Source organism: Microtus ochrogaster, chromosome 5 (genome assembly GCF_000317375.1).
Source record: "Microtus ochrogaster isolate Prairie Vole_2 chromosome 5, MicOch1.0, whole genome shotgun sequence".
Lineage (NCBI taxonomy): Eukaryota > Metazoa > Chordata > Mammalia > Rodentia > Cricetidae > Microtus > Microtus ochrogaster.
The window spans coordinates 34290293-34316729 of NC_022012.1; the positions used below are offsets into that span (position 1 = coordinate 34290293).

Consider the following 26437-nt stretch of genomic DNA (forward strand, 5'->3'; position numbering starts at 1 on the left):
AGCTCTTGTAGACCAGGCTGGTCTCGAACTCACAGAGATCCGCCTGCCTCTGCCTCCCGAGTGCTGGGATTAAAGGCATGCGCCACCACCGCCCGGCTCTTTTTTTTTTTTTTGATATAAGTTTTTGTTGTATATCCTCTGGTAGCCTGGAATGTACTATATAGCCCAGGCTGACTTCAAACTCACAAGAATCCTCTTGCCTTAACCTCCCAAGTGCTGGTGTTATAGGCATGTACCTCCAGGCTTGCATATGCATCTTGTCTTTATGTCTTAGTTTATGCACAGGAGCTTTGCAAGGGATAAACTAGGAAGGAAATGACTTCTTATTACAGGAGGAACATCTCTAACTTGAAAATTCAAAACCTGAAAGAATGACTATCCAAAACTTTTTGAATATCAAAATTATACCACGAGTGGAAAATTCCATACCTGACATCATGTGATAGGTCTCAGCCCAAACACAGAAGCAATCAAAACACTGAAATTAATCACCAAGCTATGTGTACAAAGGGTATATATGAAATGAATTTCCTATCCCCAGTGTATCTTCTTATATATCTGCAAATAGCCCCAAATCAAACCCAAACAAAATAAGCAACAGTAAGAAAAAGTCAATGTATTTTCATAAGAAATGCTGAATTCAATAATAAAAATGAAGAGATCAGGGGTGCTTTACTGGTCATACCCTGGAAAAGGCTAATTAAACCAGACTCATCTGGAAAATGGACACTTAGGGGTAAAGACTTTGCACATACTTTCTACTTCCAAACTGAGGAACTTGCTTTTCCAGATTTGCCGACTTGTACATGAACAGCCTCAGATCCAAGTGTAAAAGTCTAAAGAAATGGTTTGACAAGAAGACATGGGGCAGCCATGTTTTGCAAGTCCAACCTTTAGAATCCTGTTTGGACCCCGAATACCTCTGAACTGAGAGCCTTGTGATGTGGGGCCTCCGTGCCTGGGAAGTCAGACTTTGAAACTGTTATTAATAAAGGAAAGGCTGACTTTCCCCACAAGAATCATAGAAACGTTCCATGGTCTCAAAGCCATGCCAGACATACTGTGAGAAGCAGATAACCAAGAAGAAAGAATGCCAAGATTAAAGCGGGGGTGGTGTCTTTTACTTAATGGACTATCAATCTTTCATAGGATCTTTGAACATACATCCGTATGGCTCCTGTTGTTGCTCTCCATTCCAATGAGTCACAGATGTTGATACCTTTAATAGTTACCCCAGGGACTATTCTCTGGCTAGTAAGACTCTGGGGTCCTGAAGGGAAAGAGCAGGCCCTGCCACATCAGCCTGCAGGAAGAAACATTCTTTTTTGAGTCAAACTATCCTAGCCATGGTTCCCTTTGAAGTTAGGATAAATTCAACAGCAGTCTTCATCACTAGCTGGTCTACACACTGGACTTGAAAAAAAATGAGTATTTTAAAAGCGCTAGAGGAGGAATTGTATAAGCCTTCAATGCACAGGGAAAAGAAGCCCACACATACCCTATTGATTGTCAACACATGTTTGGCAAGGAGAAGTTTTTGAAGAGTCATCTAATGGTGCATGTACCCAACCAATCTGGCTTTATCGACTGGTATGCTAATGTGTGTTTATGACTATATGCAAAGGGGTGTGTGTTTAATTGCTACTAGATCTTCTGTGGATGAAAGCATAAAGCCATGCACAAACCAGAAAAATATTATCTGTTGTGGTTCATGCCAACTACGAAATGGAAGGGAGCAGCCTCACCAGGCTTGCTGCCTAAGCGTTGTTGCTCCAGAAGAGATGAGCTTCTAGCCAACAAATAGGGTGAGTGGGTGAGTGAGTGAGTAGGTGCCTAGATTTCAAGCAGGGTTTACTCCACTCAAAGGAGCTTCAGCCAAAGAGAGCCACTCCTCCTCCCCCACACCACCGCCAATGTGATCCCCAAGGAGAACTGGACCAAGAGTCTCACAAAGGCAGGCATGCACTCGAAGGAGGGGAAAGGCTACACTCTGAAGCTACCCATGCCAACTGGGAGAACAAGGTTCCTTTCTAGCTTAGCCCACCATCATCAAAGCAGGTCTTTCTTATCAATGCTCGGGCTTCGAGCCTACCACCCTGCAGAGGATGCCTTCTTATCTGATTAGATAGAATATTATGCTAACTATTCAGCCACCAGCACTGGCTGTGTGGGTGTGCGGGATAAAATCTTCATGAACACGCCTTCACCGGGTCATTTGTTTAATTTCAATTCTGCAGAATGTAAAAATAGAACAAGCTGCCGTGAGGGGTTGAGACTTGACAGCTTCGGTGCCCAGCTTCCCAATCACAAAAGCCATGCTGTTCTGCTGGCTCCTTTGCTTCCTCCCTCCACCAGAGGAAAAGAGGAGCAAGAAGATCCGCCAGCAAGGTGCTGCCTCCTCTATCTCTGCTCTTTTCACTTCTTTGACTTTTTCTTGCACATCCTTTCCACATTGTCCCCTCGGTCCATCGGCTTCCTCTTCTTCCTCGCTTCCCTCCTTCCTGCCTTTCCTCCCTCCTTTCCCACCCCTCCCTCCTTTCATCATCTCTATATGCCATTTTTCTTCCCCTTCTCCTTCCATGTCTCCAGCACCCTCATCTGGCCTGCTCTGGTCTTTTGGAGCAGCCTACCTCCAGATGTGTTGGGTCTCGCAGACTTCTCTAAGAATTGCCCTCCCCAACCTCAGTCCTTGACTCCTTCCTTCCCCCTTCCCTCAGCACAGACTCTCAAGATGCCTGGGAAGGTGACACTTCTGAGATCAATCAGATCGAATGGCAGATGAGCTGTAGGAGCTGGCTTTTCATACCCCCTCCTCTAGCTAAATATGTTCTGCATTCAACGGGTGTAGCAGTGCATGGTGGGAGGGGAACAGGCAGGTGGTACATCATTAGTCTTGTGTTCCGAACAAGTCGATTTTTCTGAAGGCTTTTAACAAACTAAAGGCTCAACTCGCACTCTCCAGTTCTGAGCCCTGAAGTCCACCACTGTCTCCAAATTAATTCTATTATTATCCTGCCTCAGAAAAGAGAGACTCCTTCTCCAGAAGCCCCAAAGCTGTAGAAAAGCCCCACAAGGATGCTGAGAGGGGAGATGCTACCTCCTTGGTACCTTTGATGCCTCAAGCAGGTCCTGCCATCTGACCAGGTTTCAAACAGATGGAATCAAGTTGTTCAAATCTGCCGTTACAGCTGGCGAGAGAAACTTAGCATGCCAGGAATAAAGTCTTTGCTGATGGTGCCTATGAGCCATAGGTGATATTCTTCTCTATTAATGTAGGTCCCTGGAGGCCTTTTCCCTAAAGGCAAAACTTTCTGTTGATTTGAGGAATGTCTTCAACTAAGGGTGACTACCAGATCACTCTTTGGTTCAGCAAAGCCAAACTCACTGGGACTTAAATTTTTGGGGTCTGGTAGCTGTCTTACAGACCCATACATCAGACCCCTGCCAGGTGTTCCCTTCATCTAGCAAATTCTCTTTTCACACATGTACGCTAACTGAGGTGTCGGCACATTAAGATGACCCTCCAAAAAGGATGCACGTCTCCAAGGTCCCATTTCCCAAGATGCACCTCTTCCTTTCCTGTCTAAGACATTGATTTTCTATCTCTTTCCTCTTTAGCAACATCTATTCATTGTGGTTGTGCAGAGCTCACTCAACATTTATGAAGAAGATGGGCTCCAGGAGCTTGCTTTAGATTCCAGAGCCTTATGCATCAAAATAAAGAGCATACAAAATATAGCAGTCGAAAGGCTAATGTGTTGCCTTTGCTTCATGTGAACTGGGGTGATAAATCAAGTAGAGAACTTAGTGATTTTATTATCATTTCAAGAATGACTATGATTGTGGTGAATGTGGTCCCTAGTGTACCGGGAGAAAGGAGCAGAAACGAGAAAGAGATTCCAATTAAGCAGAAAGATGCCTGGGAACTAAAAGGAGAAGAGCAGAAAGGGCAACAGACCCCCCCCCCATGTGTAAGTACCGCCTTCACCAGGGCATATGCAATGGGCGATCATTTGTAGCCGAACTATAGATGGCCGCCCACAGCCACAAACAGCTGGGAACCGCTTGCCACCTGTGCAAAAGCAGAGGCAACGGGAGCAGAGACCTGCAGCTGGAGACCAGCTGCTGCCCCGGGGGTGGCGATTCCAGCTGTAAGTCTATAGACTGTACAAGTGTCAGATGGGAGTCTATGTACCCCAGGCTGATCTCTGAGGACATTAGGCGATGGCTACAGCCCAAGAGCGAAGGTTGGAAGATGACAGCAGAGACTGACACTGTCTCCTCATAAAGATGTGATTTTATTCAGGATCTGTGATCCTTGAAGACAGCCGAGCAAGCAGACAGTGGATGGCAAGCACGGGGTGGGGGAGGGGCTGGTGGTGCCAAAGTCAAACTGAGAGGTACAAGGGCATCCAGTTTGGCCACATTCTGATCAGTTAGTTGCTTGTAATATTTTCATTTCAACAGGAACACCAATGCCTAGCCTCAAACCTATAGGCCCACGTGACATTCAAGTAAGTATAGGAAACCAGAATGTTCCTATACCCTTTTGAGACCCCTGAGTCACTGTGATTCTAGCAGAACCATCCACCCAAGTTGCAGGTTGAGGAAGAACTTAAGAGAAGATCACGATTTGAATCCAGAGAAGAAGCGCTGAGCATGAAGATCCCATGCATCAGCAAAAGCGACGAACGAAGAGTTCTGTGGAGCCATGAAGCTGGCCTGGCTAGGACAGAGATGCGCTAGGCATTAGAGATGTGATCTTCAAGCAAGGCACACAAGTGGGAGGGACAATTTGAAAGAGGGAAACCAAAAACCAAGACTAGATGGCTCAGTAAGAATCCACAGTACTTTGCTTTGCTTTGCTTTGCCGTCCAACCTTATAAATGCTGGGTAGGAGGTATTTTTGTGCTATGATGCTTCTTAATAAGCTGCTATATCAGATTGGAGCCAAAGCGGGCCCTGGAGGAGGAGGGAGAATTGCAGTGTTTTCCATTTGTGTCCAGTTGCCCTGAATTTCCATGGAGGGGGCTCCAGCTAAGGTCTGCCCCTCCTGAAAAGCTCCAAGGCAGGAACATAGTCACGCAGGTCTTGACAAAAGAGAGAGCTCAAGCCCCTGCACCCATCTCCTTGTCTTTTGCCTGGAGTGGTGGGAGTTTTGCATCTGCTGCTGTCATAAAAACATTTGATTTTATTTTTTTCACAAGCCTTTAGAAAATTATTTACTAGGGGAAAACATTTAGGCGTTCTTCCAAGCGTGTGATATGTACAGGGGCTAGGCCTGGGGTTGAGTTATTACAGATGCACCCCAAATCACAACCTGGGTGCTTGCACTTGGCTGTCTGGTCCTATGTTACCTTAAAGGCACAGGGCCCATCTTGAGGAGCTGTGTGGAGAAAGAAGTTTCTCCAGGCATGTGGCTGACTGATTTGTTCAAATAGGTCTGGGCCCTTATAACTTCATTCTAAAGGCCACACCTTCTCACCTCTCCCTCTGTGCACGTCAAATCCATGCTTTTCCTGGAAGGATTAGAGACTTCATGAATTCCTAGGTCTAAGTCAGGGGAGCCTTCAATTGCTAAGCTTTGTACCCCTACCCCATGGAGGGATGAGAGAAGCTCAAGTCTCCCTAGTATTGGTGGGTATGCTGTATGCTGTCTTCCTGCCAAGTCTTGAACTTGAACCGTGCTGTTACAATGAGTATAAGATGGATGGGGTAGCCTGGTGGAATAGGCTCTGCCCAGAACAAGGAAAGCCAATGTTCCCAAAACTTTGCCAGAAAGGTGGGGAGAAGCAGACCCAATCTCCACACCCAAACCTTCCTCTCTCCACTTGCTCAGTGCACATCCCCAGCACTGAACGAAGAAAGAAGCCAGCTGGCCACCTCCGGAAATTGATGGAGGCGACCTAGCTCAGTGGTTTCCTGGGGACACCAACTCTGGGTGTTTGGACATCGCAACAGCCGGGCCACAATCCATGTTAATAGCTTTACCATGCCCTCGGACAACTTTGATGCTGTGCTAAGCAAGCTGGGAACCGACCCCCTCCCCACCTCCACCCCAGTATTTCCCCAGTTCCAGAGGACTCCCTTGTCCTCAACCTGGAACCCAGGTGCGTTCCTCCTGGGACTTGGGTAGATCACGAAGTTCTTACCTAGGTCTGGTGGGGAAGCTGTTCATGTGAATCCCAAGGCGGAGCGGTCAGCAGCGTCCGGGACACACCAGCGGTTGGCTGCTGCTCAGCACATCTCTCTGCGGGCCTGGCTTTGCAAACAGGAGAGCCAGTCCCATCAGAAGCAGGGGAGCAGGGGCGCGCTGCCTTTGGACCCTCCGACTCAAGCCTTTGATCCAGTCGGAGGCACCTCCAGCAGGTGAGTGCGGTGGCGGGTTCTGGGTCCCCCTCAGCACTGGGACAGCCTCGGGCTCAACGAGGGCGGGATCGCACTGCACAAGCTAGTGGAACTCCCCTGCCAGCGCGCTCTCGGCTCCCCTAGTCTGGGTGACTAGGTGTTACCGCAGCGCGATCCCTCTTTCTATATATATCCACGGGCCCCCTCCCTGCTCGCTGCGCTGTGGCTCGATGTCGGTGTTGTCCCCGACTGCACCTGGGTGGTTTCCGCTCGCGCCTCCCGCCTCTGTCCCTCTCCGCTCTTCTCCCGTTCTCTTCTCTCTCCTCCCCTAGCTCTCCCCCTCCGGGAGAAGTCTGGGTTCTCCCTGTATTGCCACACTCCCGACACTTAGCACTGCAGTGGAGCTCGACACACGACCAGGCGGTTCCTTTAAAATCCAACTGCTTGGTTCAAATCAGAGCATCAAGTTAGTGCCGAAACCAACGCCAGAAGCGCCACTGCGCTGTGTTTAGGATGTAGCAGCCTCCTCTGCTGGGAAAAGGATGCTGGTATTTCATGGGAAGCAATGGGAAAGGGTGCTGAGAAGAGGTATGGCCGAAGTCCACAGGTGACCTGCAGGATCTTCAGGACCCTGTGGCATCCATACTGACTAGGATTAAAATCAAGTTATTAAAACCAAAGAATTGCTAGGTTCAAAGCTCTTAATTAACACCTTAAGAAAACAGAAGCTCAGAGAGGGCCATTGAATGCCAGGAACACACAGCTAGCTAGAAAAGTCCAGAGTTCTACCATTGTCCAAAGCATCCAGACTCCCACAGCCGAAAAAGAACGTGTTTGTTTGGGACTGAGTGTGGATGTGACCCCAAAGGTCCCCACACAAAGTCCATTCTTTGCGAGCTGTCTGAACCTCTATGGAAGGTACAGTAAGAGGTTGATGGGTTAACATGGCCTCTCATCAAAACCATTTCTAAATCACCTCTACCCTTTCTTCCAGCAAGCCCCCGAGGATGACAGAAACCAAAGGTGAAGCGACTTGAAAGAAAGAAATGACAGATCCCTTTCCATCGCAGGCCTCCGGGCACCCAGCTAACAAGATCCACTTCAGAAAACCATTTCCACTTATTTTCCGCTCTCCCCTCCAGTCCTCATGTCGGCCCAACCACGCTGTAACACAGATATTTTCATATTACCCGCAAAGGAGAGTGCACCTGGTTAGCTTCTGTCACCTATACCAAAGTGCTTCCTGGCAGTGTGGGCTCACACATCAAAGGGCTTTCTGGTTGGAACCCCTAGGGCAGCAGCATTGACTTCTCTTTCCTGGAAGATGCTGTTATCTTAAGCAGAAACTGATCTCTCTCACAAAATCCCTTATGGGCATTAATCTCCTCCCTCTGAAAAAAAAAACGTTCCTTGGGTCTAGGGTATCTGAGCCCCTGAGCACAGATTCTGATGCCAGGCAAACAGTCATCGGGTTGATCTCTTTGGAGAAGGTTGGATGCCGGCTCCACCATTCTGAACACTGAGATAACTCACAGACCACGGGAACTTCCTCTGGAGTTACACTACACACCAAGAGTCACGCCGCTGTCGCATGTGGCCTTTGAGATGCAGAGCCCAGGATAGGAGATGGATCTCTGAGTTTCAAACGGCACAGTTGCTCTACCGGAACCCCCAGCTTCTTGACTCAATTAGCTTATGGCTGTGTCTGTGTCTACAAGACTCGGGAGAACATCTGTGTCAGTTCTGGGAATTGAAAATGAAAACCTCAGGAATAGAATCTCTCTCTTAACCTCTTCATCACTGGTTACCAGATGTGTCACCCTGCGCAAGCTCTTTGGCTTTGTCAAGTTTCGTAGGCTTGACAAGGTTAATGGAGCAACTGTAGGTCACCTGGCACTTCTGGCACTTGGGCAAATGGAGAATACATTTCAATTCCCTTCCTTCTCTTTCTAAACTGCCCCAAATCTCTCTCCTGTAGAGGCATCCCCACCTTAGCCCAATCACCCATGGTCTGGTTCATCTTCTTCTCAAGATCTTGTTATATTAGCGTGGCTCATTTAAATAGATTTACATGTTTTACGCATTCCTTTTCTCAATTAGCAGAAATGAATTAGACATTTGTTTTATTGTGGTGACTTAGAGCTGTACCCACACTGAGTGAGCACTGTAGCACTGGGCTGTGTCTCCAGCCCTTATCCCACCCATTTGAGGCAGGCATCACACTCCTCTTCCAACACACTTGCATCTATTTTATCTAATTCTGAACTCCCTAGACCTGGGCATGCCTTTTCCATGATTTGATCTCTCATCACAGCCCATGGATGCATCCATGGTTCTAAGTGTATTGAGGTAGAGGGAAATCTAGAAGTTGTGGAAGTCAGTTTTCTTACTTCACAGCTCAGAGCAGACTTGCGTGCACTGATAAAACTGGAGTCACAGCTGTGCCTTGTTTCTTTTTCTCTGCACAGAAAAAACTGTTCCTTGGTGTCTGTTCTATCTAGTTCTTTGCGTGTTGATAGATGACACTCAAACAACGGGTGCGACAACTGATTGGGAAATAAGGAGTTAAGTCCGCTTCAGCCTCCCCTGCTTAGACCCTGGGCCAGTCCTTGAGGGCTTGGGCTGTACAGGATTGGGATTAGAAGCATAGACTATAGTGTTAGCTGCCACCAAGTGTTATCTCGTCTCCATTTCTCAGTAGCTGCAGGATATTGGACAAGCTGCTTAACCTCTTAAGCTTTGGCCCTTTCATTTGTAAAAATCAACATGATTACACTGGATAGAAATATTATTTGTCTCAAATCCCTAACACTGAGTAAACACTAAAATGCTACTTGTCATGGGGCTGGAGGGATGGGTGAGCAGTCAAGAGTGTGTGCTGCTCTTGCAAAGGACCCAGGTTTCGTTCCAAGTACCCAGATGACTGCTGATAACAGTTACTCCAGTTCCAGGAGCGCCAACGTCCTCTTCTGCCCTCCCTGCACTACACTCTCATAGTACACATATATATGCAAATAAATAAATAAAAATTGTAAATCTCTAGTAGCCTTGTGAAGAGTGACCGCAGTGGTAGAGGAATAGCTGTAGCACACAGCCGAACAAGCACAACTCAATGATGACGTTGACTTTTATGACCCTAAAGCTCCTAGGACGTGGAATGTAGAAACTCCTGCCTTCTCTGTGCTCTCTCCTCAAGCTGTGGGAAGCCTGTCCTCGGACTTCCAAGAGCTGTTGTGCTCTCCCGTGCTGGGAGGAAGTGAATAACAGTTTGAGTAAGTTCTGAAGTATCTCTATAGTGCATATTTCGGCACACACTCAAAAGATGAGCAAGAAGAATGTTAATCATTTCAACACTAAAAGCTTCCTTTAGCTGAGCAGCCGCTAAAGACTGGCACTGCTCTAAGTGATTGGTGTTCATTGTCCATCTATGTCGGGATCTATCCACAATCTTTTAAAAACGCTTTGTTTAGTTTAGTTTGGGGAGCAAATTGTGGGGGGGATGCGAGTGTGTGTGTGTGTGTGTGTGTGTGTGTGTGTGTGTGTGTGTGCACTTGCACACCTGAGTGTGTGTGGCATCTATGTCTGAGGCATGCATGTAGATATGTGGATGCCCAGGTCCCTGAGTTTATAAGTGGAGCCTGGGGAGGGTGTCAGGCATCGTCCTCTATGGTTCTCTGCCTTACTCCCTCTAGATAGTGTCTCTCACTGGACCACGAGTATGTTGTTTTGACTAGGCTGGCTGGCCAGCAAGCTGCCAAGGTCTGCTTGCTTCTGCCTACAAACTCTGAGGTTTGAGGCATATGCAGCCATGCCTAGCTTTTTATGTGGGTTCAAGAGTTTCTAACTGAGGCCTTCAAGCTTGCCCAGCAAGTACTGGTCTTCGCTGAACCATCTACCAGTTCCCTTTCTCTTTACCAGTACTTACAGAAGAAGGTATTCACACTCTCGTTATCAAAACTTTAAACACCAAACTTCAGAAAGTTATGAACTGAGGCCAAATCAATCCAAGGACCCAATTAGCAACTATCCATCTCCCTGCAGTCATTTCAGTGTGAGGGAAGAGTAGGCTGTTCGCATTCTCAAACACACTCTATGGGACATGGTGGGAGTTAGAAATAGTACTGTCCTACTGAGGTCATTTGATCGGATGTTAATCAATGCCCAATTAAGTAAGAAGTGGAGCCATGAAAATTACTTTCTCAATTGTCTACCCCGAAGCCCCACCAACTAGACCCAGTCTTTCCACATACCACTCCCATTGGCCTATGAACAAGGAAACAGGGTTTCTATCAAATGACCAAAAAGGCTATTTTGTTTTGTGGAATTAGAGTTAACCTCAGGGTCTCACATATACTAGGCAAGCATCCTACTGACGCTATATACCCAGTAGAAAAGCTAATTTGTATACATGAATAAATAAAAATAGTAAATTTTTATTTATTATGGAGAAATAAAAGCATAACTTTCTCCCGTCTTCTATTCAAGTCTTTGGAGTCTGCACAGTGAGTTCATACCGCCACTTTCGCCCAAAACATCCTTCTAGATGCCCCTCATCATCCTGCCATCCGTCCCCAGCGAAGAAGCCACCCTTGTGGCTCCAGGAAGGAGACTGCATCTCCCTGATTAATGGCCGTCTCTTCATCCTGCGCCCTGGTCCTGTGGCCTCTCGTAGCCTTTGTAAGAACAGGACTGGCAATAGAAGGCCAGAATCCCAAAGGCAGCCACAGATAGATAGCTTCAGCTCCTGGCATGAAACACAGTCAGGCAGGCTATTTTCATTTCCTATAAGATTTGGAGAAAACCAAGGTAATAAGGGGGAAAAGCAAGAGGAATAGAAAAGAGAGAGAAACTAAAGCTTTGTTATTTCCCCAGGCGAGATATGACAAGGAACGTGTGCGATAAACAATGACAACCGAGTAGCTGAGATTGAAGACTGGACAAAACCACTCAAGTGTGTACCGCCAGTCACTGGAGGCGGTTCCTGCGGCCCTTGCTCAGAAACCCCTGTACTGTGGATCCATTTGTGATTTATAAGAAGCTAAGGTGGCGGTGGGTAAAACGCCAACTTTTTATTTTATTTTTATTACATTTATTTGGTAAGGGCAGGTTTGTGTCTGTGTGTGTGTACACACATGCACACATAAGCGAGCGAGTATGTGTCCTCACGCACACACACGGCAAACAAGAGGAGGAAAGAGGACAACTTGATAAAGTTAGTTCTCTCTTTCTACCCTGTGGGTCCCAGGCATCCAACTCGGGGCAGCAGACTTGGCAGCAAGCGCCTTTACCTGCTGCGTCACTTGTACATCCTAACCTTAAAAATGATCATAATGTAGAAGCTGTTCTATCAAGTGTTACCACACAAGGCTTTCTGTAATCTTTACCATAATCCTCTAAGATTGGCTTGCTTATCCCCTATAATATAGAAGAGAATTTGGAGTCTTATCAAAGGTTAGATAGGTTGCCCAGAGCTATACACAGTAAGAATAAAATATGGGAACTCTATCTGCGATGTGTGGCAATACTTCCAAAAGCCCTGCCGTTTTGCATGCAACATGTCAATCACAAGCTCATTAGCAGACAACCTTGGAAATTGAGCAAACACTTCTGACTTTTTCCTGAGGAAACTGAGGCACAAACCAGCTTGGTATAATCTCCCCAAGGTCAACACAGATAACAGCAGTGTGTCTTGGATCCTGTGTTTATCACATGAGCCCATTTGTAGCAAATAGGCACTTTTTAGATTGTGGATGCGTGGTACTCTCAAAAATCAAATCAGAAGTCATGTGACTGCTCAGGAAATGCCCCTGAAAACTTACAGTGCTAAGCCAATTACCTGAAAGGCCAAAGCCCCAAAAGGATCCCAGAAGCTCATGGGGGTTTCCAGTCACCAGGCGGGATTTCCAAAAAGCTCAATTTCCTCTGCACTGTCTCTCTCAAGCCTTTGCTCAGGCGTTCGGTTTTCCCTGCACAGAAACGCACAGTAAAGTTAAAATAATGGCAGTAACTATGGCACACACTTAATTCAACACTTCTGACCTCCGCACCGGCACCGTTGGAAGTCTTTGTGTTTGATTTACTTCCTTGAGCATGAGTCACACTAGGGAAGTTACCACCTCCATTTTGTAAGTGGGGAGATGAGGCTCAGAGAGGCGAAGGCATTTGTCCAGTAAGAAGGAGAGCTGGTGAGGACAGAGCTGGGATGTAGTCAAGGCTGGCCAGAATATCCGTAGCTCTAATAGGCAAGGTCCTTGGAGTACCTTCTAGAACAAACCAATGAAGGCTCTGGATCAGTACCTGTTTCTGGGGGAGTCGTACTATAGGACCATTCCCACTCCAAAACTGAACCTTGCCCGGGCACTTGGCTCTTTCCCTCTGCCCATCTCGCTGCCAGCATCACCAGCTGCCCCTTGTCAGCCCTGCACAAAGGGAGGCCAGATTGGCTGGGGGAGGAGCAGCGGGGCTGCTCTGTCCCTCTTGCCAAGTAGGGAATTTCTGTTCCCTTCCCCCTCCTCCCGGAGCTCCCATCTGGCCTGTATCACCAGTTTTTTGTGCTTTCAACGGCCTGCTTTCAAGTGAAGGGAGCAAGAGTCAGTCCCAGGAACCAGGCCTGTTAATCCAATCAGCAGCAACTTCCCTGATTCTAACAGGGGTTACTGTGTGCTTCCACAGAAATCCCTGTCAGAGGCCCAGCCAGGGAGGCAGACAGGACCTCAGGGGTTGGGTATGGCTTCTTTCATCCTCTTTCCCCACTGTGTGTCCGCATCGTGGCCCACAGTTGACGAAATGGAGACAAAGTAGGGGAGAAGATGTGCCCAAGGCAGGGGATGAATACAGGCCTGGGGCTCGGCAGGCTCAAGGTACTGTCCTGAGTACATTACTCACTCTGAGGCCTTTAGCCCCTTGTTCCAACCTAGAACATGAGAGATTTGGATTGAATGGGCTGCTTGGGGTCCCTTCCATTTTGTTTAAGGCAGAAAGATTCCTCAGCTGGGCATTTCCAGGGGGAGGGCTGAGAGGGAGCCTTCAGTAGCTACTCAACTCTTTGCTCCTCAGAACTCTCATTTCCAAAGTCTCTCTACCCACTGACATGACACCATGACCACAAATCTCCAGAGGTTTCTGTGTCGAATTCTCTGGCCCTGGTGATTCCAACGCTCCTTTTTCACTCAACATGGTGAGTGCTTAGACTCGGGGTTCTAAGGCACAGCCCGTCCTGGAGTCACAGTCAATCAGTGGAGCTGGTTTAGCTTCAAACCTTTGGGTTAGGCCTTTGCCGGCAAGTAATTTAGCTCATCTAAAAGCGGTTACTAAGCTCTGGCCCACCAAGTAAGTCCCAAGCAAATGTATAAGACTAGTGTCTAGTTTCAGCTCTACTAGGCAGGGGCGGCTGAGAACAGCAGCTGGTCTGAAAACTGCTTCCCTACAGTGTCTTTGTAGAAGCCTTCCCTGGCTCTAATTTCCTCTGGCCTAAGAGAAATAAGACAGGGCTCAGAAGATATGGGTTGGGGCTAGGAAGATGGCTCAGTCACTGTGCTCGATCCCCAGAGACCACATTAAAAAAAATCCATGAATGGTTATACCCGCTTCAGTCTCAGCTCTCGTGAGGCGAGGATAGGGATTTCCCACTTAAATGTATTTAATGAGCCAGAAGTTCTCTGGTGCTGATTTGCTGTGTTCTCAAGGCTCCGTGCTAGAGTTTTGTCTTTGGCCAGTTTCCTGTGTAATACCGAATCCCTCCGCCAGGACTCATGGCTGCCTTGGTGTGTGCAGGCTGCCGTTGTAAAACTGGCACCTTTGTGAATGACGAGCTGTATTTTCATGGCTTTAAAGGCTAGACATTCTAAGATGAAGCACCAGCAGATTTGGTGTCTGGAGAAGGCCCACTTTCTGGGTTTTCACAGATGGAAGCTTCTAGATGTGGTCTCAGGTTGGGGAAGGGGAAAGACATAGAGCACAAATCTTATTCATAAGGTCTCCACACCCATGGCCTAGTTGCTGCCTGACAACCGTTATCTTTGGGTTAGTCTTTCGACATGTGACTCTTGGCAAAACCGACATAAACACTCGATGGAAAACGAAGCATGTGTAAACGTATCTGGCCAGAGTGGTGGGGATCAGAGAAACAGAACATCAGCCATCGCCTGGCAGATAACAGAGGGACTGCAGTATGCAGAAAGGCCTCCTGAGTCTCTGACTACATTATCTATCATGCGTACAGTCTTTCTGGTTTTCTCGGTCATTCTCGTAGCCCCCGAGGCACAGCTTTGTTTACCCTATTCCTTCTGTTTGTGCACAGCATTTTTTTCTTACTACCCACAAAGGCAGCAGAGACGCGTTGGGGTCTTTCATTAACTGAGCCCAGAAAATGTGGTTACCATTACTCCCATACAGGGTGGAGCCACTCATAACAATGTGAGGAAAAAAGGGATTTCTTAGAAGACTCTGGGGTGCACCTTCTTTTAATATGCCTTTGAAAAAGAATTGTAACCTGGAAGAATTAAATTTTGAAATCTTAAGAGTATAGAGATTTCCAGGGTTACCCTGAGAGATTCTAGTTTCATTAAAGCGTTGGTGATTGGCTCTGCACCAAGGGCCAATATTTCTTGTTGAGGATCTGGCATATTTTATGGACCCCAAAGGATCTTTTTGCTCTGGAGACATAGAGTCATGGTCAATATAATGGGAGATAATAATTCCAGCAGACTAATGGGAGTGAACGGCTATAATAAATATCCCCGCTAAAAGAGACGAAAGGAAGTAAAAGCTTGGGGCGTCTCTAGAGCACCGGCTGCTTCATAATAGCGGCGATGATAATGGAGCTCCTTGGCCAGCCTGCAAGAGCACCCTTTAGTCACAGGTGTCAAAGACGGAGCGTCTGGCCCTTCTCTCTGGCTCCCATTTGGTATGCTGCCCACGTCTGTTCTCAGTGCAGACACAATGCCTTCTCTCTTTGCATTCCCCAAGTCTCCCTGTCCCAGAACCTATTTCCTTCTCATTTTTCTCTTAACCCAACACTGCCTGCTCCCTGTGCCTCAGAGGGAGAGCAGAGCTGCTTTCTAGGAAGGTCTAAAGAATTATATTTGTGCTCACTGAAGCCTGTCCTGTCCTGCCCTGGATGAGGGGCGTGATTATAAAACAATGATATAAAAAAAGGGAACTATTTTCTTTTGCATTCAGTTGTGCTTGTTGAGAACATTCCCCTAGGATTCTCTGAAAGAGTGAGGCTCCCGGAGAGATCTGTAGTCGGATAATGCTGAGAGAGTACAGGGTTGTAGAAAGGTGAAATACATTGAATAAAATTAAGGAAGGGTTTCAGACCATCTGATTGAAGAGAAGAGAATGATCGGGGATATTTGCTGAGGTTTCAGTGTGTTTCTCCCCAAAGGTCACATGTTGGAAACTCAGTGTCAAAACACATGTTAATTGTATTTAGAGGTGGGACTTTGGGAATAAGCTTGATTAGAAGAGGCCACAAGAGTGGCAAATCCATGAGGGCATTAGAGGCCTTATGAGAAGGGAATGGAGAATCCCAGGCTGGCCTACTTGCTCTGTCACCGTGTGACGCCCTTCACCGTGTTATGTCACCGGAAGAAGGCCCTTGTGCAGTGACAGCCCCATCATATTAGCCTTGCAGCCTTCAGAGCCATGAACTAAGTGAACCTTTCTTCTTCATATAAATTACCCAGTCTGTTTGGAGCTCAGTTTCGGAAAAGCAAAAATAGCTTACAGTAGAGGCCTCTGTGAGGAGGGAATCCCCTATACTTTAATGAAATGTGTGTGTGTGATGGGGGGGGGGTGTTGACACAGGTTTTATATAGGAACAGCATCTGAGTGAGAGGGAAGAAACCAGGGTGACACTGTGGCTTGACAGTGGTCCCCACCTTTCGTGTGCTAGAAACGCAGCGCTCGGATGTGTGTGCTGAGGTATTCAAGTGTGACTCTTGAGAGTTGGGGGTGAGGCAGGGAGCAGTAACGGAGGCCTGGCAGAAAGTGTTGAACCTACAGACATTGCACAATTAAGAACACCTGGGAGGTCTTGGGCCCATGGCATGAAGCATCTGTGGATGACAGAAAGGAAGGGAGGGAGGGAAGCAGGGAGGAAGGGGAAAAGAGAAAGGAAGATGTAATTCAGCCCGTTGAGCCAGCACATAAAAGAGAAATTTGGGAAAGTCAGGTAAGAACGTTGAGAAAGCAAAACAAGACTTATTTTGACTCTAAGAGATGTGATGGTTTCTAAGAATAATTAAGAGCAACAAGGATTTGAATTACATCTTCAATGGGAGGGAGTTGGCAAGAGCCAGGTTCTGTAAAAATCCTTCGCTAGAAGGTAGGTCTTGAGGAAAGCCTACTAACTGAAAACTCTTCTGGGGTGCTTTGCCAGGTCCCAGACAGACTATGGAACAGCACATGAGGGCAAAGGCCAGCACCTAAAGCAAGAACACCGTTATGAGGCTGGAAGCAGAAGGAAGAGTCCAAAGGCTCAGAGAACCATCTGAGGTAGCATGCCATCTTAACTGGGCCAACCACCAGACACTGGCCTCTGTTGAGAAATACCTCCAAGTCTTGCCACATGGGAAGACTGAGCTATTGGTATGTTTTTCCTTTGCTACAGGGGCCTGGTTTTTGCACTGGAACCTGTATTTCTGTGGATGGGACCTGTGTGTGTGTGTGCATCTAGAGGCCACAAAAGTCAGTGAAGGGGGGCAAAGCAAACTTTGACAACGGGAAGTGTGTTCCCCAACAGATTCCTGCTAAAAGCAGAAAGGCCTGGTGGGAAACATCATTTCAGAGATGAGCAGGCTCCCAAGAGAAGAGAGAAGAAAAGTCTGAATGTGAGGACATGCTCCTGGAAGCGAGAAGTAGGAGGAGGCAGGGCCTGTGTCAAATGACCCAGCACCTTTGAGCTTTAACTTCTCAGCTCTTTGGCTCATTTCCAAGCTCAGAAATGCTCTCTCAGTAGACTGTCTCTATTTCTGCCATTATTCATGTGTCCCTGGTACAATTATTTGTTCCTGAACACAAGAACCTGGAAATCCTAGTGGGGGCTTCCAGACATCTCGATCTGTGCCTATAAGAAGAGCTGCCATGTCAGCACCTTGGTCTCAGATGTCCAGTCTCCAGAACCACAAGAAAGATATTTCTGTTATTTAAGTTATTAAATATCTCATACTTTGTTACAATAACCCGAGAAAACTTAGGATGATGAATAGATGGTAGATAGGCAGATAGAAGATAGATAGATAGATGATAGATAGATAGATAGATAGATAGATAGATACATACACAGAAGATAGATAGATAGATAGATAGATAGATAGATAGATAGATAGATAGATACATACATACATACATACATACATACATACATACATACATAGACAGATAGATGTGGGGGGTAGGTAAATAGAGAGATAGATCTTTATTAGGTACAGGTCCTTTACAAAATTTATTCTTTGCAAATATCTTCTCCAAGTGTAAGAATAAACATTTCATTTTCTTTTTTGTTTGTTTGTTTTCTTGTTTGGGGTATTTTGAGACAGGGTCTTTCTACATAGCCATCACTATCCTAGAACTCATATAGACGAGGCTGGCCTGAAACTCACAGAGCTCTGTCAGCCTATGCCTCCTGAGTACTGAGATTAAAGACATGTGCCACCACTTCCCAGCTAAGACTGTCTATCAAGTTTTTCTTAACACATTTTATTGTTTTATATTTTATGCTTAGGTCTGTTTTTCACTGTGATGTTGAAGTACTCTTTTGCATATGGGTATCTAATTGCTGTTTTAATTAGTGTAGCTGTGAACAAGCCTTGAAGTCATGGGATGTTAGCCTCCTGCATTTGTTCCTTTATCCCCCAAAGCTTTGTTCTGGTTCCGCGATATTTCTAAATAAAATTTGAAATCTCCTTATGAGTTTCTGTAAGAAAATTTTGTTCTGGTTTTTATTGGGGTCACACTGATGTATACATCAAAGGGGACACTTACTATCTCGACAACACTTCATCCTCTGGTCCTTGAACACAGCACATCTCTGTGTCTAGGTCCTCACTATAGAAAAGGTTTTATAGTTTTCAAAGTGCAGGGTCTTACACATTTGGGGGTCTTGTTTATACTTGTTTCATTCTAAAATGTGATTATAAATGAAATAGTTTATTATTTCAATTTCCGAATGTTGACTATTAGTAAACACAAGTTCAGCTACTAGCATTAGCATTCTGCCAAACTTATTTCTTACCTTCCCAGTTCTAACCAATTGTGAATGATTGTTTTGTGCTTTGGGGCTTTACTTTTTGTAAATTTCATCAAATTTTCTATAAAAGTCTCATTTCTTCAAAGACATTTTTAGAAACTACATGTGGAGCACAAGTCTATAATCCCAGCACTCGTGGGGGCAGAAAAACCACAAATCAGCTCGGCTACATAGTTCATCCTCTTTCAAAAACACAAACATTTTTGATCTAATTTAGCTTAAATCATTTTTTTTTTTGCTGATTCCTTGGACGTTCAGAGAGGTGATGTTCTAAGTCTTGCCTGTTCAGCGTCTGAAAGACCAAAACTGAGATTCTAGCAAAGCCAGCAGAATTTCATAAATTGAAGACATTTCATTTATATTTAACTTTTTGTCAACACAGAAAGTTTGGCCATAGTTCTATAAAAATGTTTTAAAAGATATATTTCTGATTAAAATACGATTTTGGCAAGTGATGCATAAATGCCAGACATATCAGTTCTATGCTCCTGTGTCAGTCACATAGTGTTGTTATACAGTGTGTGACAGCCCCAAAACCTCAATAGCAAACAGAATTAAATGTCTGTCTCTACAGATCCTGGGCCTGTAGGGTGGACCTTACCTGACCTTACCTCTCTGCAGTGAGCTGGTTGACAAAGACATTCTTATCTGAGCTAGGCTGAACTCTTGCACGCCATCCCGCTGGGTAGTGGCTGGTCTATGGTAGTTGAGACCAGTCCTACAACTCTGTTTTTCTAATGTCCGCTACCTTCAGTCAGGTCAGCATCTTCTCGAGATAGTACCAGAAGACGAGAACAGTTTTTCAAGGCTTTGGAAGACATTTCCTAATACCCTCATTGGTCAAAATCACGTCAAAAGGAGGAGAATGCTACAGAGTTACATGACAAGGGTGCAGCAGCCATGATAATTAACGTGTCAATACAACCATCAGTGCTCAGAGCAGAGGACTAGTTAGTATGGACAACAACAAGAAAACACCATACATTCAGTATCTTCTCTCACAAGCAATCACACTCGCATTTACCTCTGGCAGTAAAATAGTGAAGCTTGCCAGACTGTCTTTTCTTTGTTAAGGTCTGAGAAGGCTACAGGAGAAAGTAAAGTATGGGTATGGAATGGACAAATGCTTAAGTTTTAGGAAATTCCTCAAAGACAGAGAAGACCAGGAATCCACTGCACAAATGGATTCCAGTATATAGAATATTAGGTATTAACTGGAATGTTTTGGGTGAAAATGATAGACATCCAAGCGACAACTGATATTGTTGTTCTTTTTCCACCTAACTTTGAATCTGTTCCTTAATCAATGGACCGGACAACACTAATTGGCCAGCCTGGTCTTGAATTCACAATGTAAGAACTCTGTGTACCACAAACATATAGCATCTGTTAATTTAAGAACACTTCTATCATGTGGGAATCAGTGTTCCAAACTGTACAGTATATATGCCCTGTACCTCGACATCCATGCCTATTAACAAAGCCAGAAGGGCTCCTTTACACAAAAAGCCAACTTCATCTCTGCCCTATGTCTTGTGGATACCCTGTTCCTGATACTGGAGCTAGATAACACTTTGGGGTAAGCAGATTTCAGGGGCAGAAACACGAAGGTAAGAGAAGTAGCACCTGGGCTAATTATACATTATTTTTAAACTTTTATTACTGTGTAATAGCCTTACTCAGGTAGAAAGATGCTACAGTTTGGTTCTTAACAGTCCCCTCCTTCAAAAACCACGTTATAGGAAAAGAGTCCATTGCCTCACGCACCCCTCTTCCTCAATCTTCTTTCCAAGCGACCGTGATGTGACTAGCTTGTTCTGCCACATGACACCATGTTAGGCTGCCTCAGTCGAAGTCCAAAGCAACAGGGACCAACCAATCATACAAAGGTATAACACAGGATAAGCCTTCCCTCTGTTTCAGTTGGTTATTTAAGATACTTTGTTGTACTAATAGAACGCCAACAAATGCTCTAGATTTTAGCCTAGTGAAATATTTTCCAGTAGTGCTAATTGTTTATTTTTCATATGTATGTGTGGTGCATGTGTTTGTTCTTGAGTGTGCATATAGGCATGTAGGAGTGCAGGCAAGTGTGTAGAGAACAGAGGTCAGCATCAAGTATCATCCTCCGTCATCCTCCACGTTGTGAGACAGGGTATCTCACTGAACCTGGAGTTCAACAATCAGGCTAGAGTGGCGGGCCAGCAAACCCTATGGTCCTTTTTGCCTCTGCCTCGCTAGCATTAGAGTCACAGGGGCCGGCCATCTGGCTTTTATGAGGGCGCTGCCATCTGAACTTGGATGCTCATGTGTTCATGCTTGTGCATTAGGCCCTTTACAGCTGAGGCCCTCTCCAGCCCTAAAAACCCGTTTTATTTCTCTAGATATTTCACTTTCTGATTCCATGGCTACTCATAACTTAGCTCTGTAATTACAAATTTGAGACTAGAGCTAGGGAATAATTTACGACGTTAAATAATTTATACCACTCTCACATATTTATATCTACACTTAAGTAAGTATAAATTAAGTATAGATATAAATAAAAATGAACCATGCCTACAATGCAATATTGATTCTCTCTCTCTCTCCTTATCTCCCCCTGCTCTTTTTCTTTAGCTTTTGAGATTCAGTCTTGCTGTTTAATCCTAGTAGACTCGGTGTCCCAGTTTGTTTTCTTTTGTTGATATAAAACACTAACCAAAAACAACTTGGAGAGGAAGGATTTATTTCATCTTAAACTTTACAGTCCATCACCAAAGGATGCCAAGGCAGGAACTGAGGCAGAGACCATGGAAAATGGCTGCTTTCTCTGTAAATGTATGTCTTCCTTCCTCCTCTCTCCCTTCCTCTCATCCCCACCATTCTCTTCCCACTTTCTTTGAGAGGGTCTCCTGTATCCTGAGCTAGCCTCATATGTAGCTGAGGATGACTTGGAACTCATGTCTTCCTCCCCAGGCACGTACCACCACTCCCAGGCTATGCAGTGAGCATTAAAACCAGAGTTTTGCCAGGAATACACTCTGCCAACCAAGTTCATATTAACTGCATCCCCAGCCCTGTCCTGATTCCTCACCTAGGCAACCAGATGATCACTGAACACTTGAGTTGTAAATATTTCTATTTTTTTTGTTTAAGAATGCTGATAAACTTTTCATATATTTCCCAACACGCTGAAATAGCTTCAGTTCAAAATTGAAATTTAGGTGTGGCGTGTGGATTCTAGCATCATGATGAGCATTTTAGAGGGGGAAATTAACATCTTTGAAAAGCTGCATGAAAGAATCTCTCATTTTATATATACTCTTTACACTTTATGAATATACATTCAAGCTTTATGTCTTTTATTACAATCACATTTTATTCTATTCATTTAGACGAGAATTAGCAAGCCATGCAAACTGCAGCCTACCGCTGACTGCCTGTTTACATAATGAAGCTCCTGGCACACAGCCTCATTCATGTATTTGTATACTCCATGTAGCTGCTTTCTTCGAGCAACAGCGGAATGCAGCAGTTGTGACACGTGAGAGGATAGCATACTTCTATCCTGTCCGTTAAGAATAAAATTTGCTGGTTCCTGCTTCAGATGAGTATCAGTAGAAGATAAATTATGCTGTGGGGCCATGGTTCTACCCTATAAAGATTTGTTTCTTGTACGTGTTTAATAAAATGATGATTGGCCAGTAGCCAGGCAGGAAGTATAGACGGGGTGACCAGGCAGGAAGCAGAGGCAGGGCATTGAGAACAGGAGAATTCTGGGAAGAGACAAGTGAGTCTGCAGTCCTCATCCAGACACAGAGGAAACAAGATTTGACCGCATTGCTGAAAAAGGTACCAAGCCACGTGGCTAACACAGACAAGAATTATGGGCTAATATAAGAGTTGATAAGAAGCCTGAGCTAATAGGCCAATCAGTTAATAATTAATGTAGGCTTCTGCGTGTTTATTTGGGACTAAACGGATGCGAGACTTGGTGGGACAGAAACCTCTGTCAACAAAATTATATGAGGGGGAAAGGGGCAGAGCAACGGCTGGAAGGAGGAAGGAAGTAGGCCTTCAACATGGCGGCCGTGGTACTGGCAGTGGCTACTGTGCCGGTCTGGCCCAGGGCAGATAGAGTTGGAATGGGGGTTGTTCGCTCTCCCTAGGGGCAGCGGGAGCCAGGCGGGGACTGAGCCCAGAGGCCGGGCGGAGCCAGCACCTTTCAGCTTTCTGGATGGCAGAGGCATTCAGGTTCTAAATGGTTTCTAAGAAGTTGGGTACAAAAAAAAAAAAGTTGGATACAGGTTTTCATGGGACTTTCAGTTACCTTGATGATGTCCCATTCAAAATAGGAGACAAATTCAAAACACCAGCTAAAGTTGGTCTACCTATTGGCTTCTCCTGATTGCTTACAGGTTATCAGAGAGATGCAGTATGACTTCTCCTTGGAGAAGAAAACCATTGAGTGGGCCGAAGATATTAAGCTAATCCAAGAAGCTCAGCGAGAAGCAGAGCGGAAGGCTGAGGATGCGGAAGCTAAAGTGACTTCTAAGAATGGCCTAGAGGGTGACAGCAAAATGAGCTTCTCCAAGACTCATAATCCAGCCACAATGCCACCTCCGATTAACCCCATCCTTGCCAGCTTACAGCACAACAGCATCCTCACTCCAACTCGGGTCAGCAGTAGTGCCACAAAGCAGAAAGTTCTCACTCAGCCCACCCAACACAAAAGCGGATTTCAATCCTGCTGACTTTGAGTGCAAAGAGGACCCGTTTGATAATCTGGAGTTAAAAACCATCGATGAGAAGGAAGAACTGAGAAACATTCTGGTAGGAACCACTGGACCCATAATGGCTCAGTTACTGGACAGTAACTCACCCAGAGGAGGCTCGGGTTCTGTGTTACAGGATGAGGAGGTCTTGGCCTCCTTGGAGCAGGCAACCTTAGATTTCAAGCCTCTTCATAAACCCAATGGCTTTATAACCTTACCGCAGTTGGGCAACTGTGAAAAGATGTCGCTGTCTTTCAAAGTGTCCCTCCCCCCTATCCCTACAGTAAGCAATATTAAATCTCTCTCCTTCCCCAAACTTGACTCTGATGACAGCAATCAGAAGACAGTCAAGCTTGCAAGCACTTTCCATAGTACATCCTGCCTCCGAAGTGGCACACCCCGGAATTTCCTGAAGCCTTCCACCCAAAGCAGTGCCAGTGAGCTCAATGGGGACCATACTTTTGGGCTTTCCGCTTTCAACTTGAACAGTGGCACAGAGGTGCCAACCCTGACGTCCTCCCAGATGCCTTCCCTGTCTGTCTTGTCTGTGTGTACAGAAGAACCATCACCTCCAAATACATGTCCCATGGTCACCCCTCTAAATTTCTCAGTGTCACAAGTGCCCAACATGCCCAGCTGTCCCCAAGCCTATTTGGAACTGCAGGCACTGTCTCCAAGTGAGTGGCAGTGTGTAGAGACAGTAGTCAACATGGGCTACTCATATGATTGTGTCCTGAGAGCCATGAAGAAGAAAGGAGAGAATATTGAACAGATTCTCTACTATCTCTTTGCACATGGACAGCTTTGTGAGAAGGGCTTTGACCCTCTTTTAGTGGAGGAGGCTCTGGAAATGCATCAGTGTTCAGAAGAGATGATGGAGTTTCTTCAGTTGATGAGCAAGTTTAAGGAAATGGGCTTTGAACTGAAAGACATTAAGGAAGTTTTGCTATTACACAACAACAACCAGGACAATGCTTTGGAAGACCTCATGGCCCGGGCTGGAGCCAGCTGAGACCAGGCCCTGCCATGGCCCTGCCACAGCACCGCCATCCCCCAGGAGGCCCTGCACAGCTCACTCGTGGGTAAGAAGGGACATGCTTCCAGATTTTCTTTGGGGATTAGGCCAGATGTGGAGATAACATTTGCTAGTCTCTGTGAGCCCAGGCCCGAGCTGGGGGAAAGTAGGAAACTTGGGCATACAAATGCCCTGCTGGTTCCTTCAATATTAAACATATCTGTGTTTTGAGAAGTGTCCTTCCCACATTGGCCTGTCAGAAAGAACACTTGGATCTTTCTGGGGGTCTCTTATTTCCTCAGCCAAAACCTGTCTTGCCTTCCAAGAGGAGTGGGAAGAAGAGGAGGGGCATACTGCTGTTTGGGGGCTAGATGCTTTCATCTCTGCCACACTACAGGCAGACTGAACTCCAACCGGAGTCGTATACAAGCGAGAGGTTCCTCCAGGGGCCCACCTCCCCCAGCAGTCCTTAGTGTTACACTGGTTCTGGAATGGCTCTGAGGTACAAAAGATGCACTTTTCTTCATGGGATAAAGTCTTCTGCTAGGCAGTCCCATGAATCCCTGTCCAGACTGGTTCTTGTGGATTAGACACGATCCTCTACTGCCCAGGGCATTGGAGCCCCTGTGCTAGGAAGCTGTTGGCAGTTTGAGTAATCATTGCCCCTTCTCAGCTCACTGAGAAAACAGGCCACGACTAGTCACTCAGAACTAACCCCAGTTCTTAAACAGCCTCCTCCAGCCCTGTTTTAGGACGACACAATGAGTAACACCTAGGCGTAGAAACCACTCTTGGGTTTGTTTGTATTATGTTCTACACCATTAAAGATATAATACAGTCAAAAAAAATTATATGAGGGGGCTGGAGAGATGGCTCAGAGGTTAAGAGCACTGCCTGCTTTTCCAGAGGTCCTGAGTTCAATTCCCAGCAACCACATGGTGGCACACAACCATCTGAAATGAGATCTGGTGCACTCTTCTGGTCTGGTGGCATACATGCAGATAGAACACTGTATACATAATAAATAAATAAATCTTTAAAAAATTATATGAAAATATATTCATTATAACATAATTCTGATTCTGCTAGAAGGAAAAGTAAATACATTTAGTGTAATAAACAGTGATGTGATTTATAAGATACACATTTTACTGGATATTGTTGGTTCTTCAACATAGGTATGCAAATTTGATTATATTAGAAATTTGGCCAACTCTGGATGATACAAGACCATGGCTTTGCATATCATGTTCATTTATGACATTCGGAAAGTAGTGTTATGTTTTGTGTTATGGTTTTCCCTAGTAGTTTGTTTGCCCAATCTATCATTTTTAAATAGTGAGATATTCCATTTTAACTCTCACATGGGTCTTGCAAATGATAAGGATACGACAAGGGTCGAGCAATCAGGTCTGCAACTCACTCCAACCCGTGGTTGTAGACAGAAGGCAATAGGAAATCCACACAAGCTATAAACAGCGGGTGTCGGTTAGAGCCAGTGGTTTCCTAACAGGAACTGTTTTAGCTGCTACTGATCCCAAACATGAAAGTAATGGGAACAGGGAGGCCACTTATGGGCCTATGGAAAGAAAAGCAGGTAAGAGTCTCATAGTGTCCACTGTCAGTATTTGATCAGAAGCTCAATGGTCATTCAAGGGCCCATGGGTGGGAAGTTTGCAACTAGGTCAGCTGGGTAAGTAAACTGTTGTTGGGAACTCTTATGGGCCAAGCTCTGCATGAAATCCCATGATTTGGGCAATTTTTTTTATTTGAATGGCCAATTGAAAACACTGGAGTGTCTGAGTGGTCCCCACTGTCCAAATGTACACCACTCAGAAACAGTGGTAGGCAGACTAGAAAGCCTGCTATTGAGAAAGCCCTTGGTCTATTTATACATCAGAGACACAGCCTCCAGCTCTGTCACAGTAGGAGGTAACCTGGGAAGTTAGTGAGGACAGACAGCCTGTGGCCTTGCGAGTTCTACAGAAGGAGGATTAAGATGGTCTGTAACACAGATCCTCCACATGTAATTTAATTTTATTCAATCAGCCGAGCAAAGGCAAA

General features: G+C 45.6%; 1 protein-coding gene and 1 pseudogene across 3 annotated transcripts in view; one reads left to right on the forward strand and one right to left on the reverse strand.

Annotated features, from left to right (window-relative positions):
* Positions 1-6587, reverse strand: part of Gramd1b (GRAM domain containing 1B) — a 237937-nt gene extending 231350 nt beyond the window's left edge. Inside the window, exon 1 of one of the 3 annotated variants that reach the window (XM_013346230.2) lies at positions 6153-6587. Coding sequence is in view for 1 of the 3 variants with exons in the window: in XM_026779542.1 (XP_026635343.1) it covers positions 6153-6178 (26 nt within the window). In the remaining 2 variants the exon portion in view is untranslated. The remainder of the gene's footprint in view (positions 1-6152) is intronic. The other 2 variants (XM_005347130.3, XM_026779542.1) reach the window with 2 other exon arrangements.
* A 15978-nt stretch (positions 6588-22565) lies between these two features.
* On the forward strand, positions 22566-24651 carry LOC101990965 (annotated as a pseudogene).
* Positions 24652-26437: the final 1786 nt, after the last annotated feature.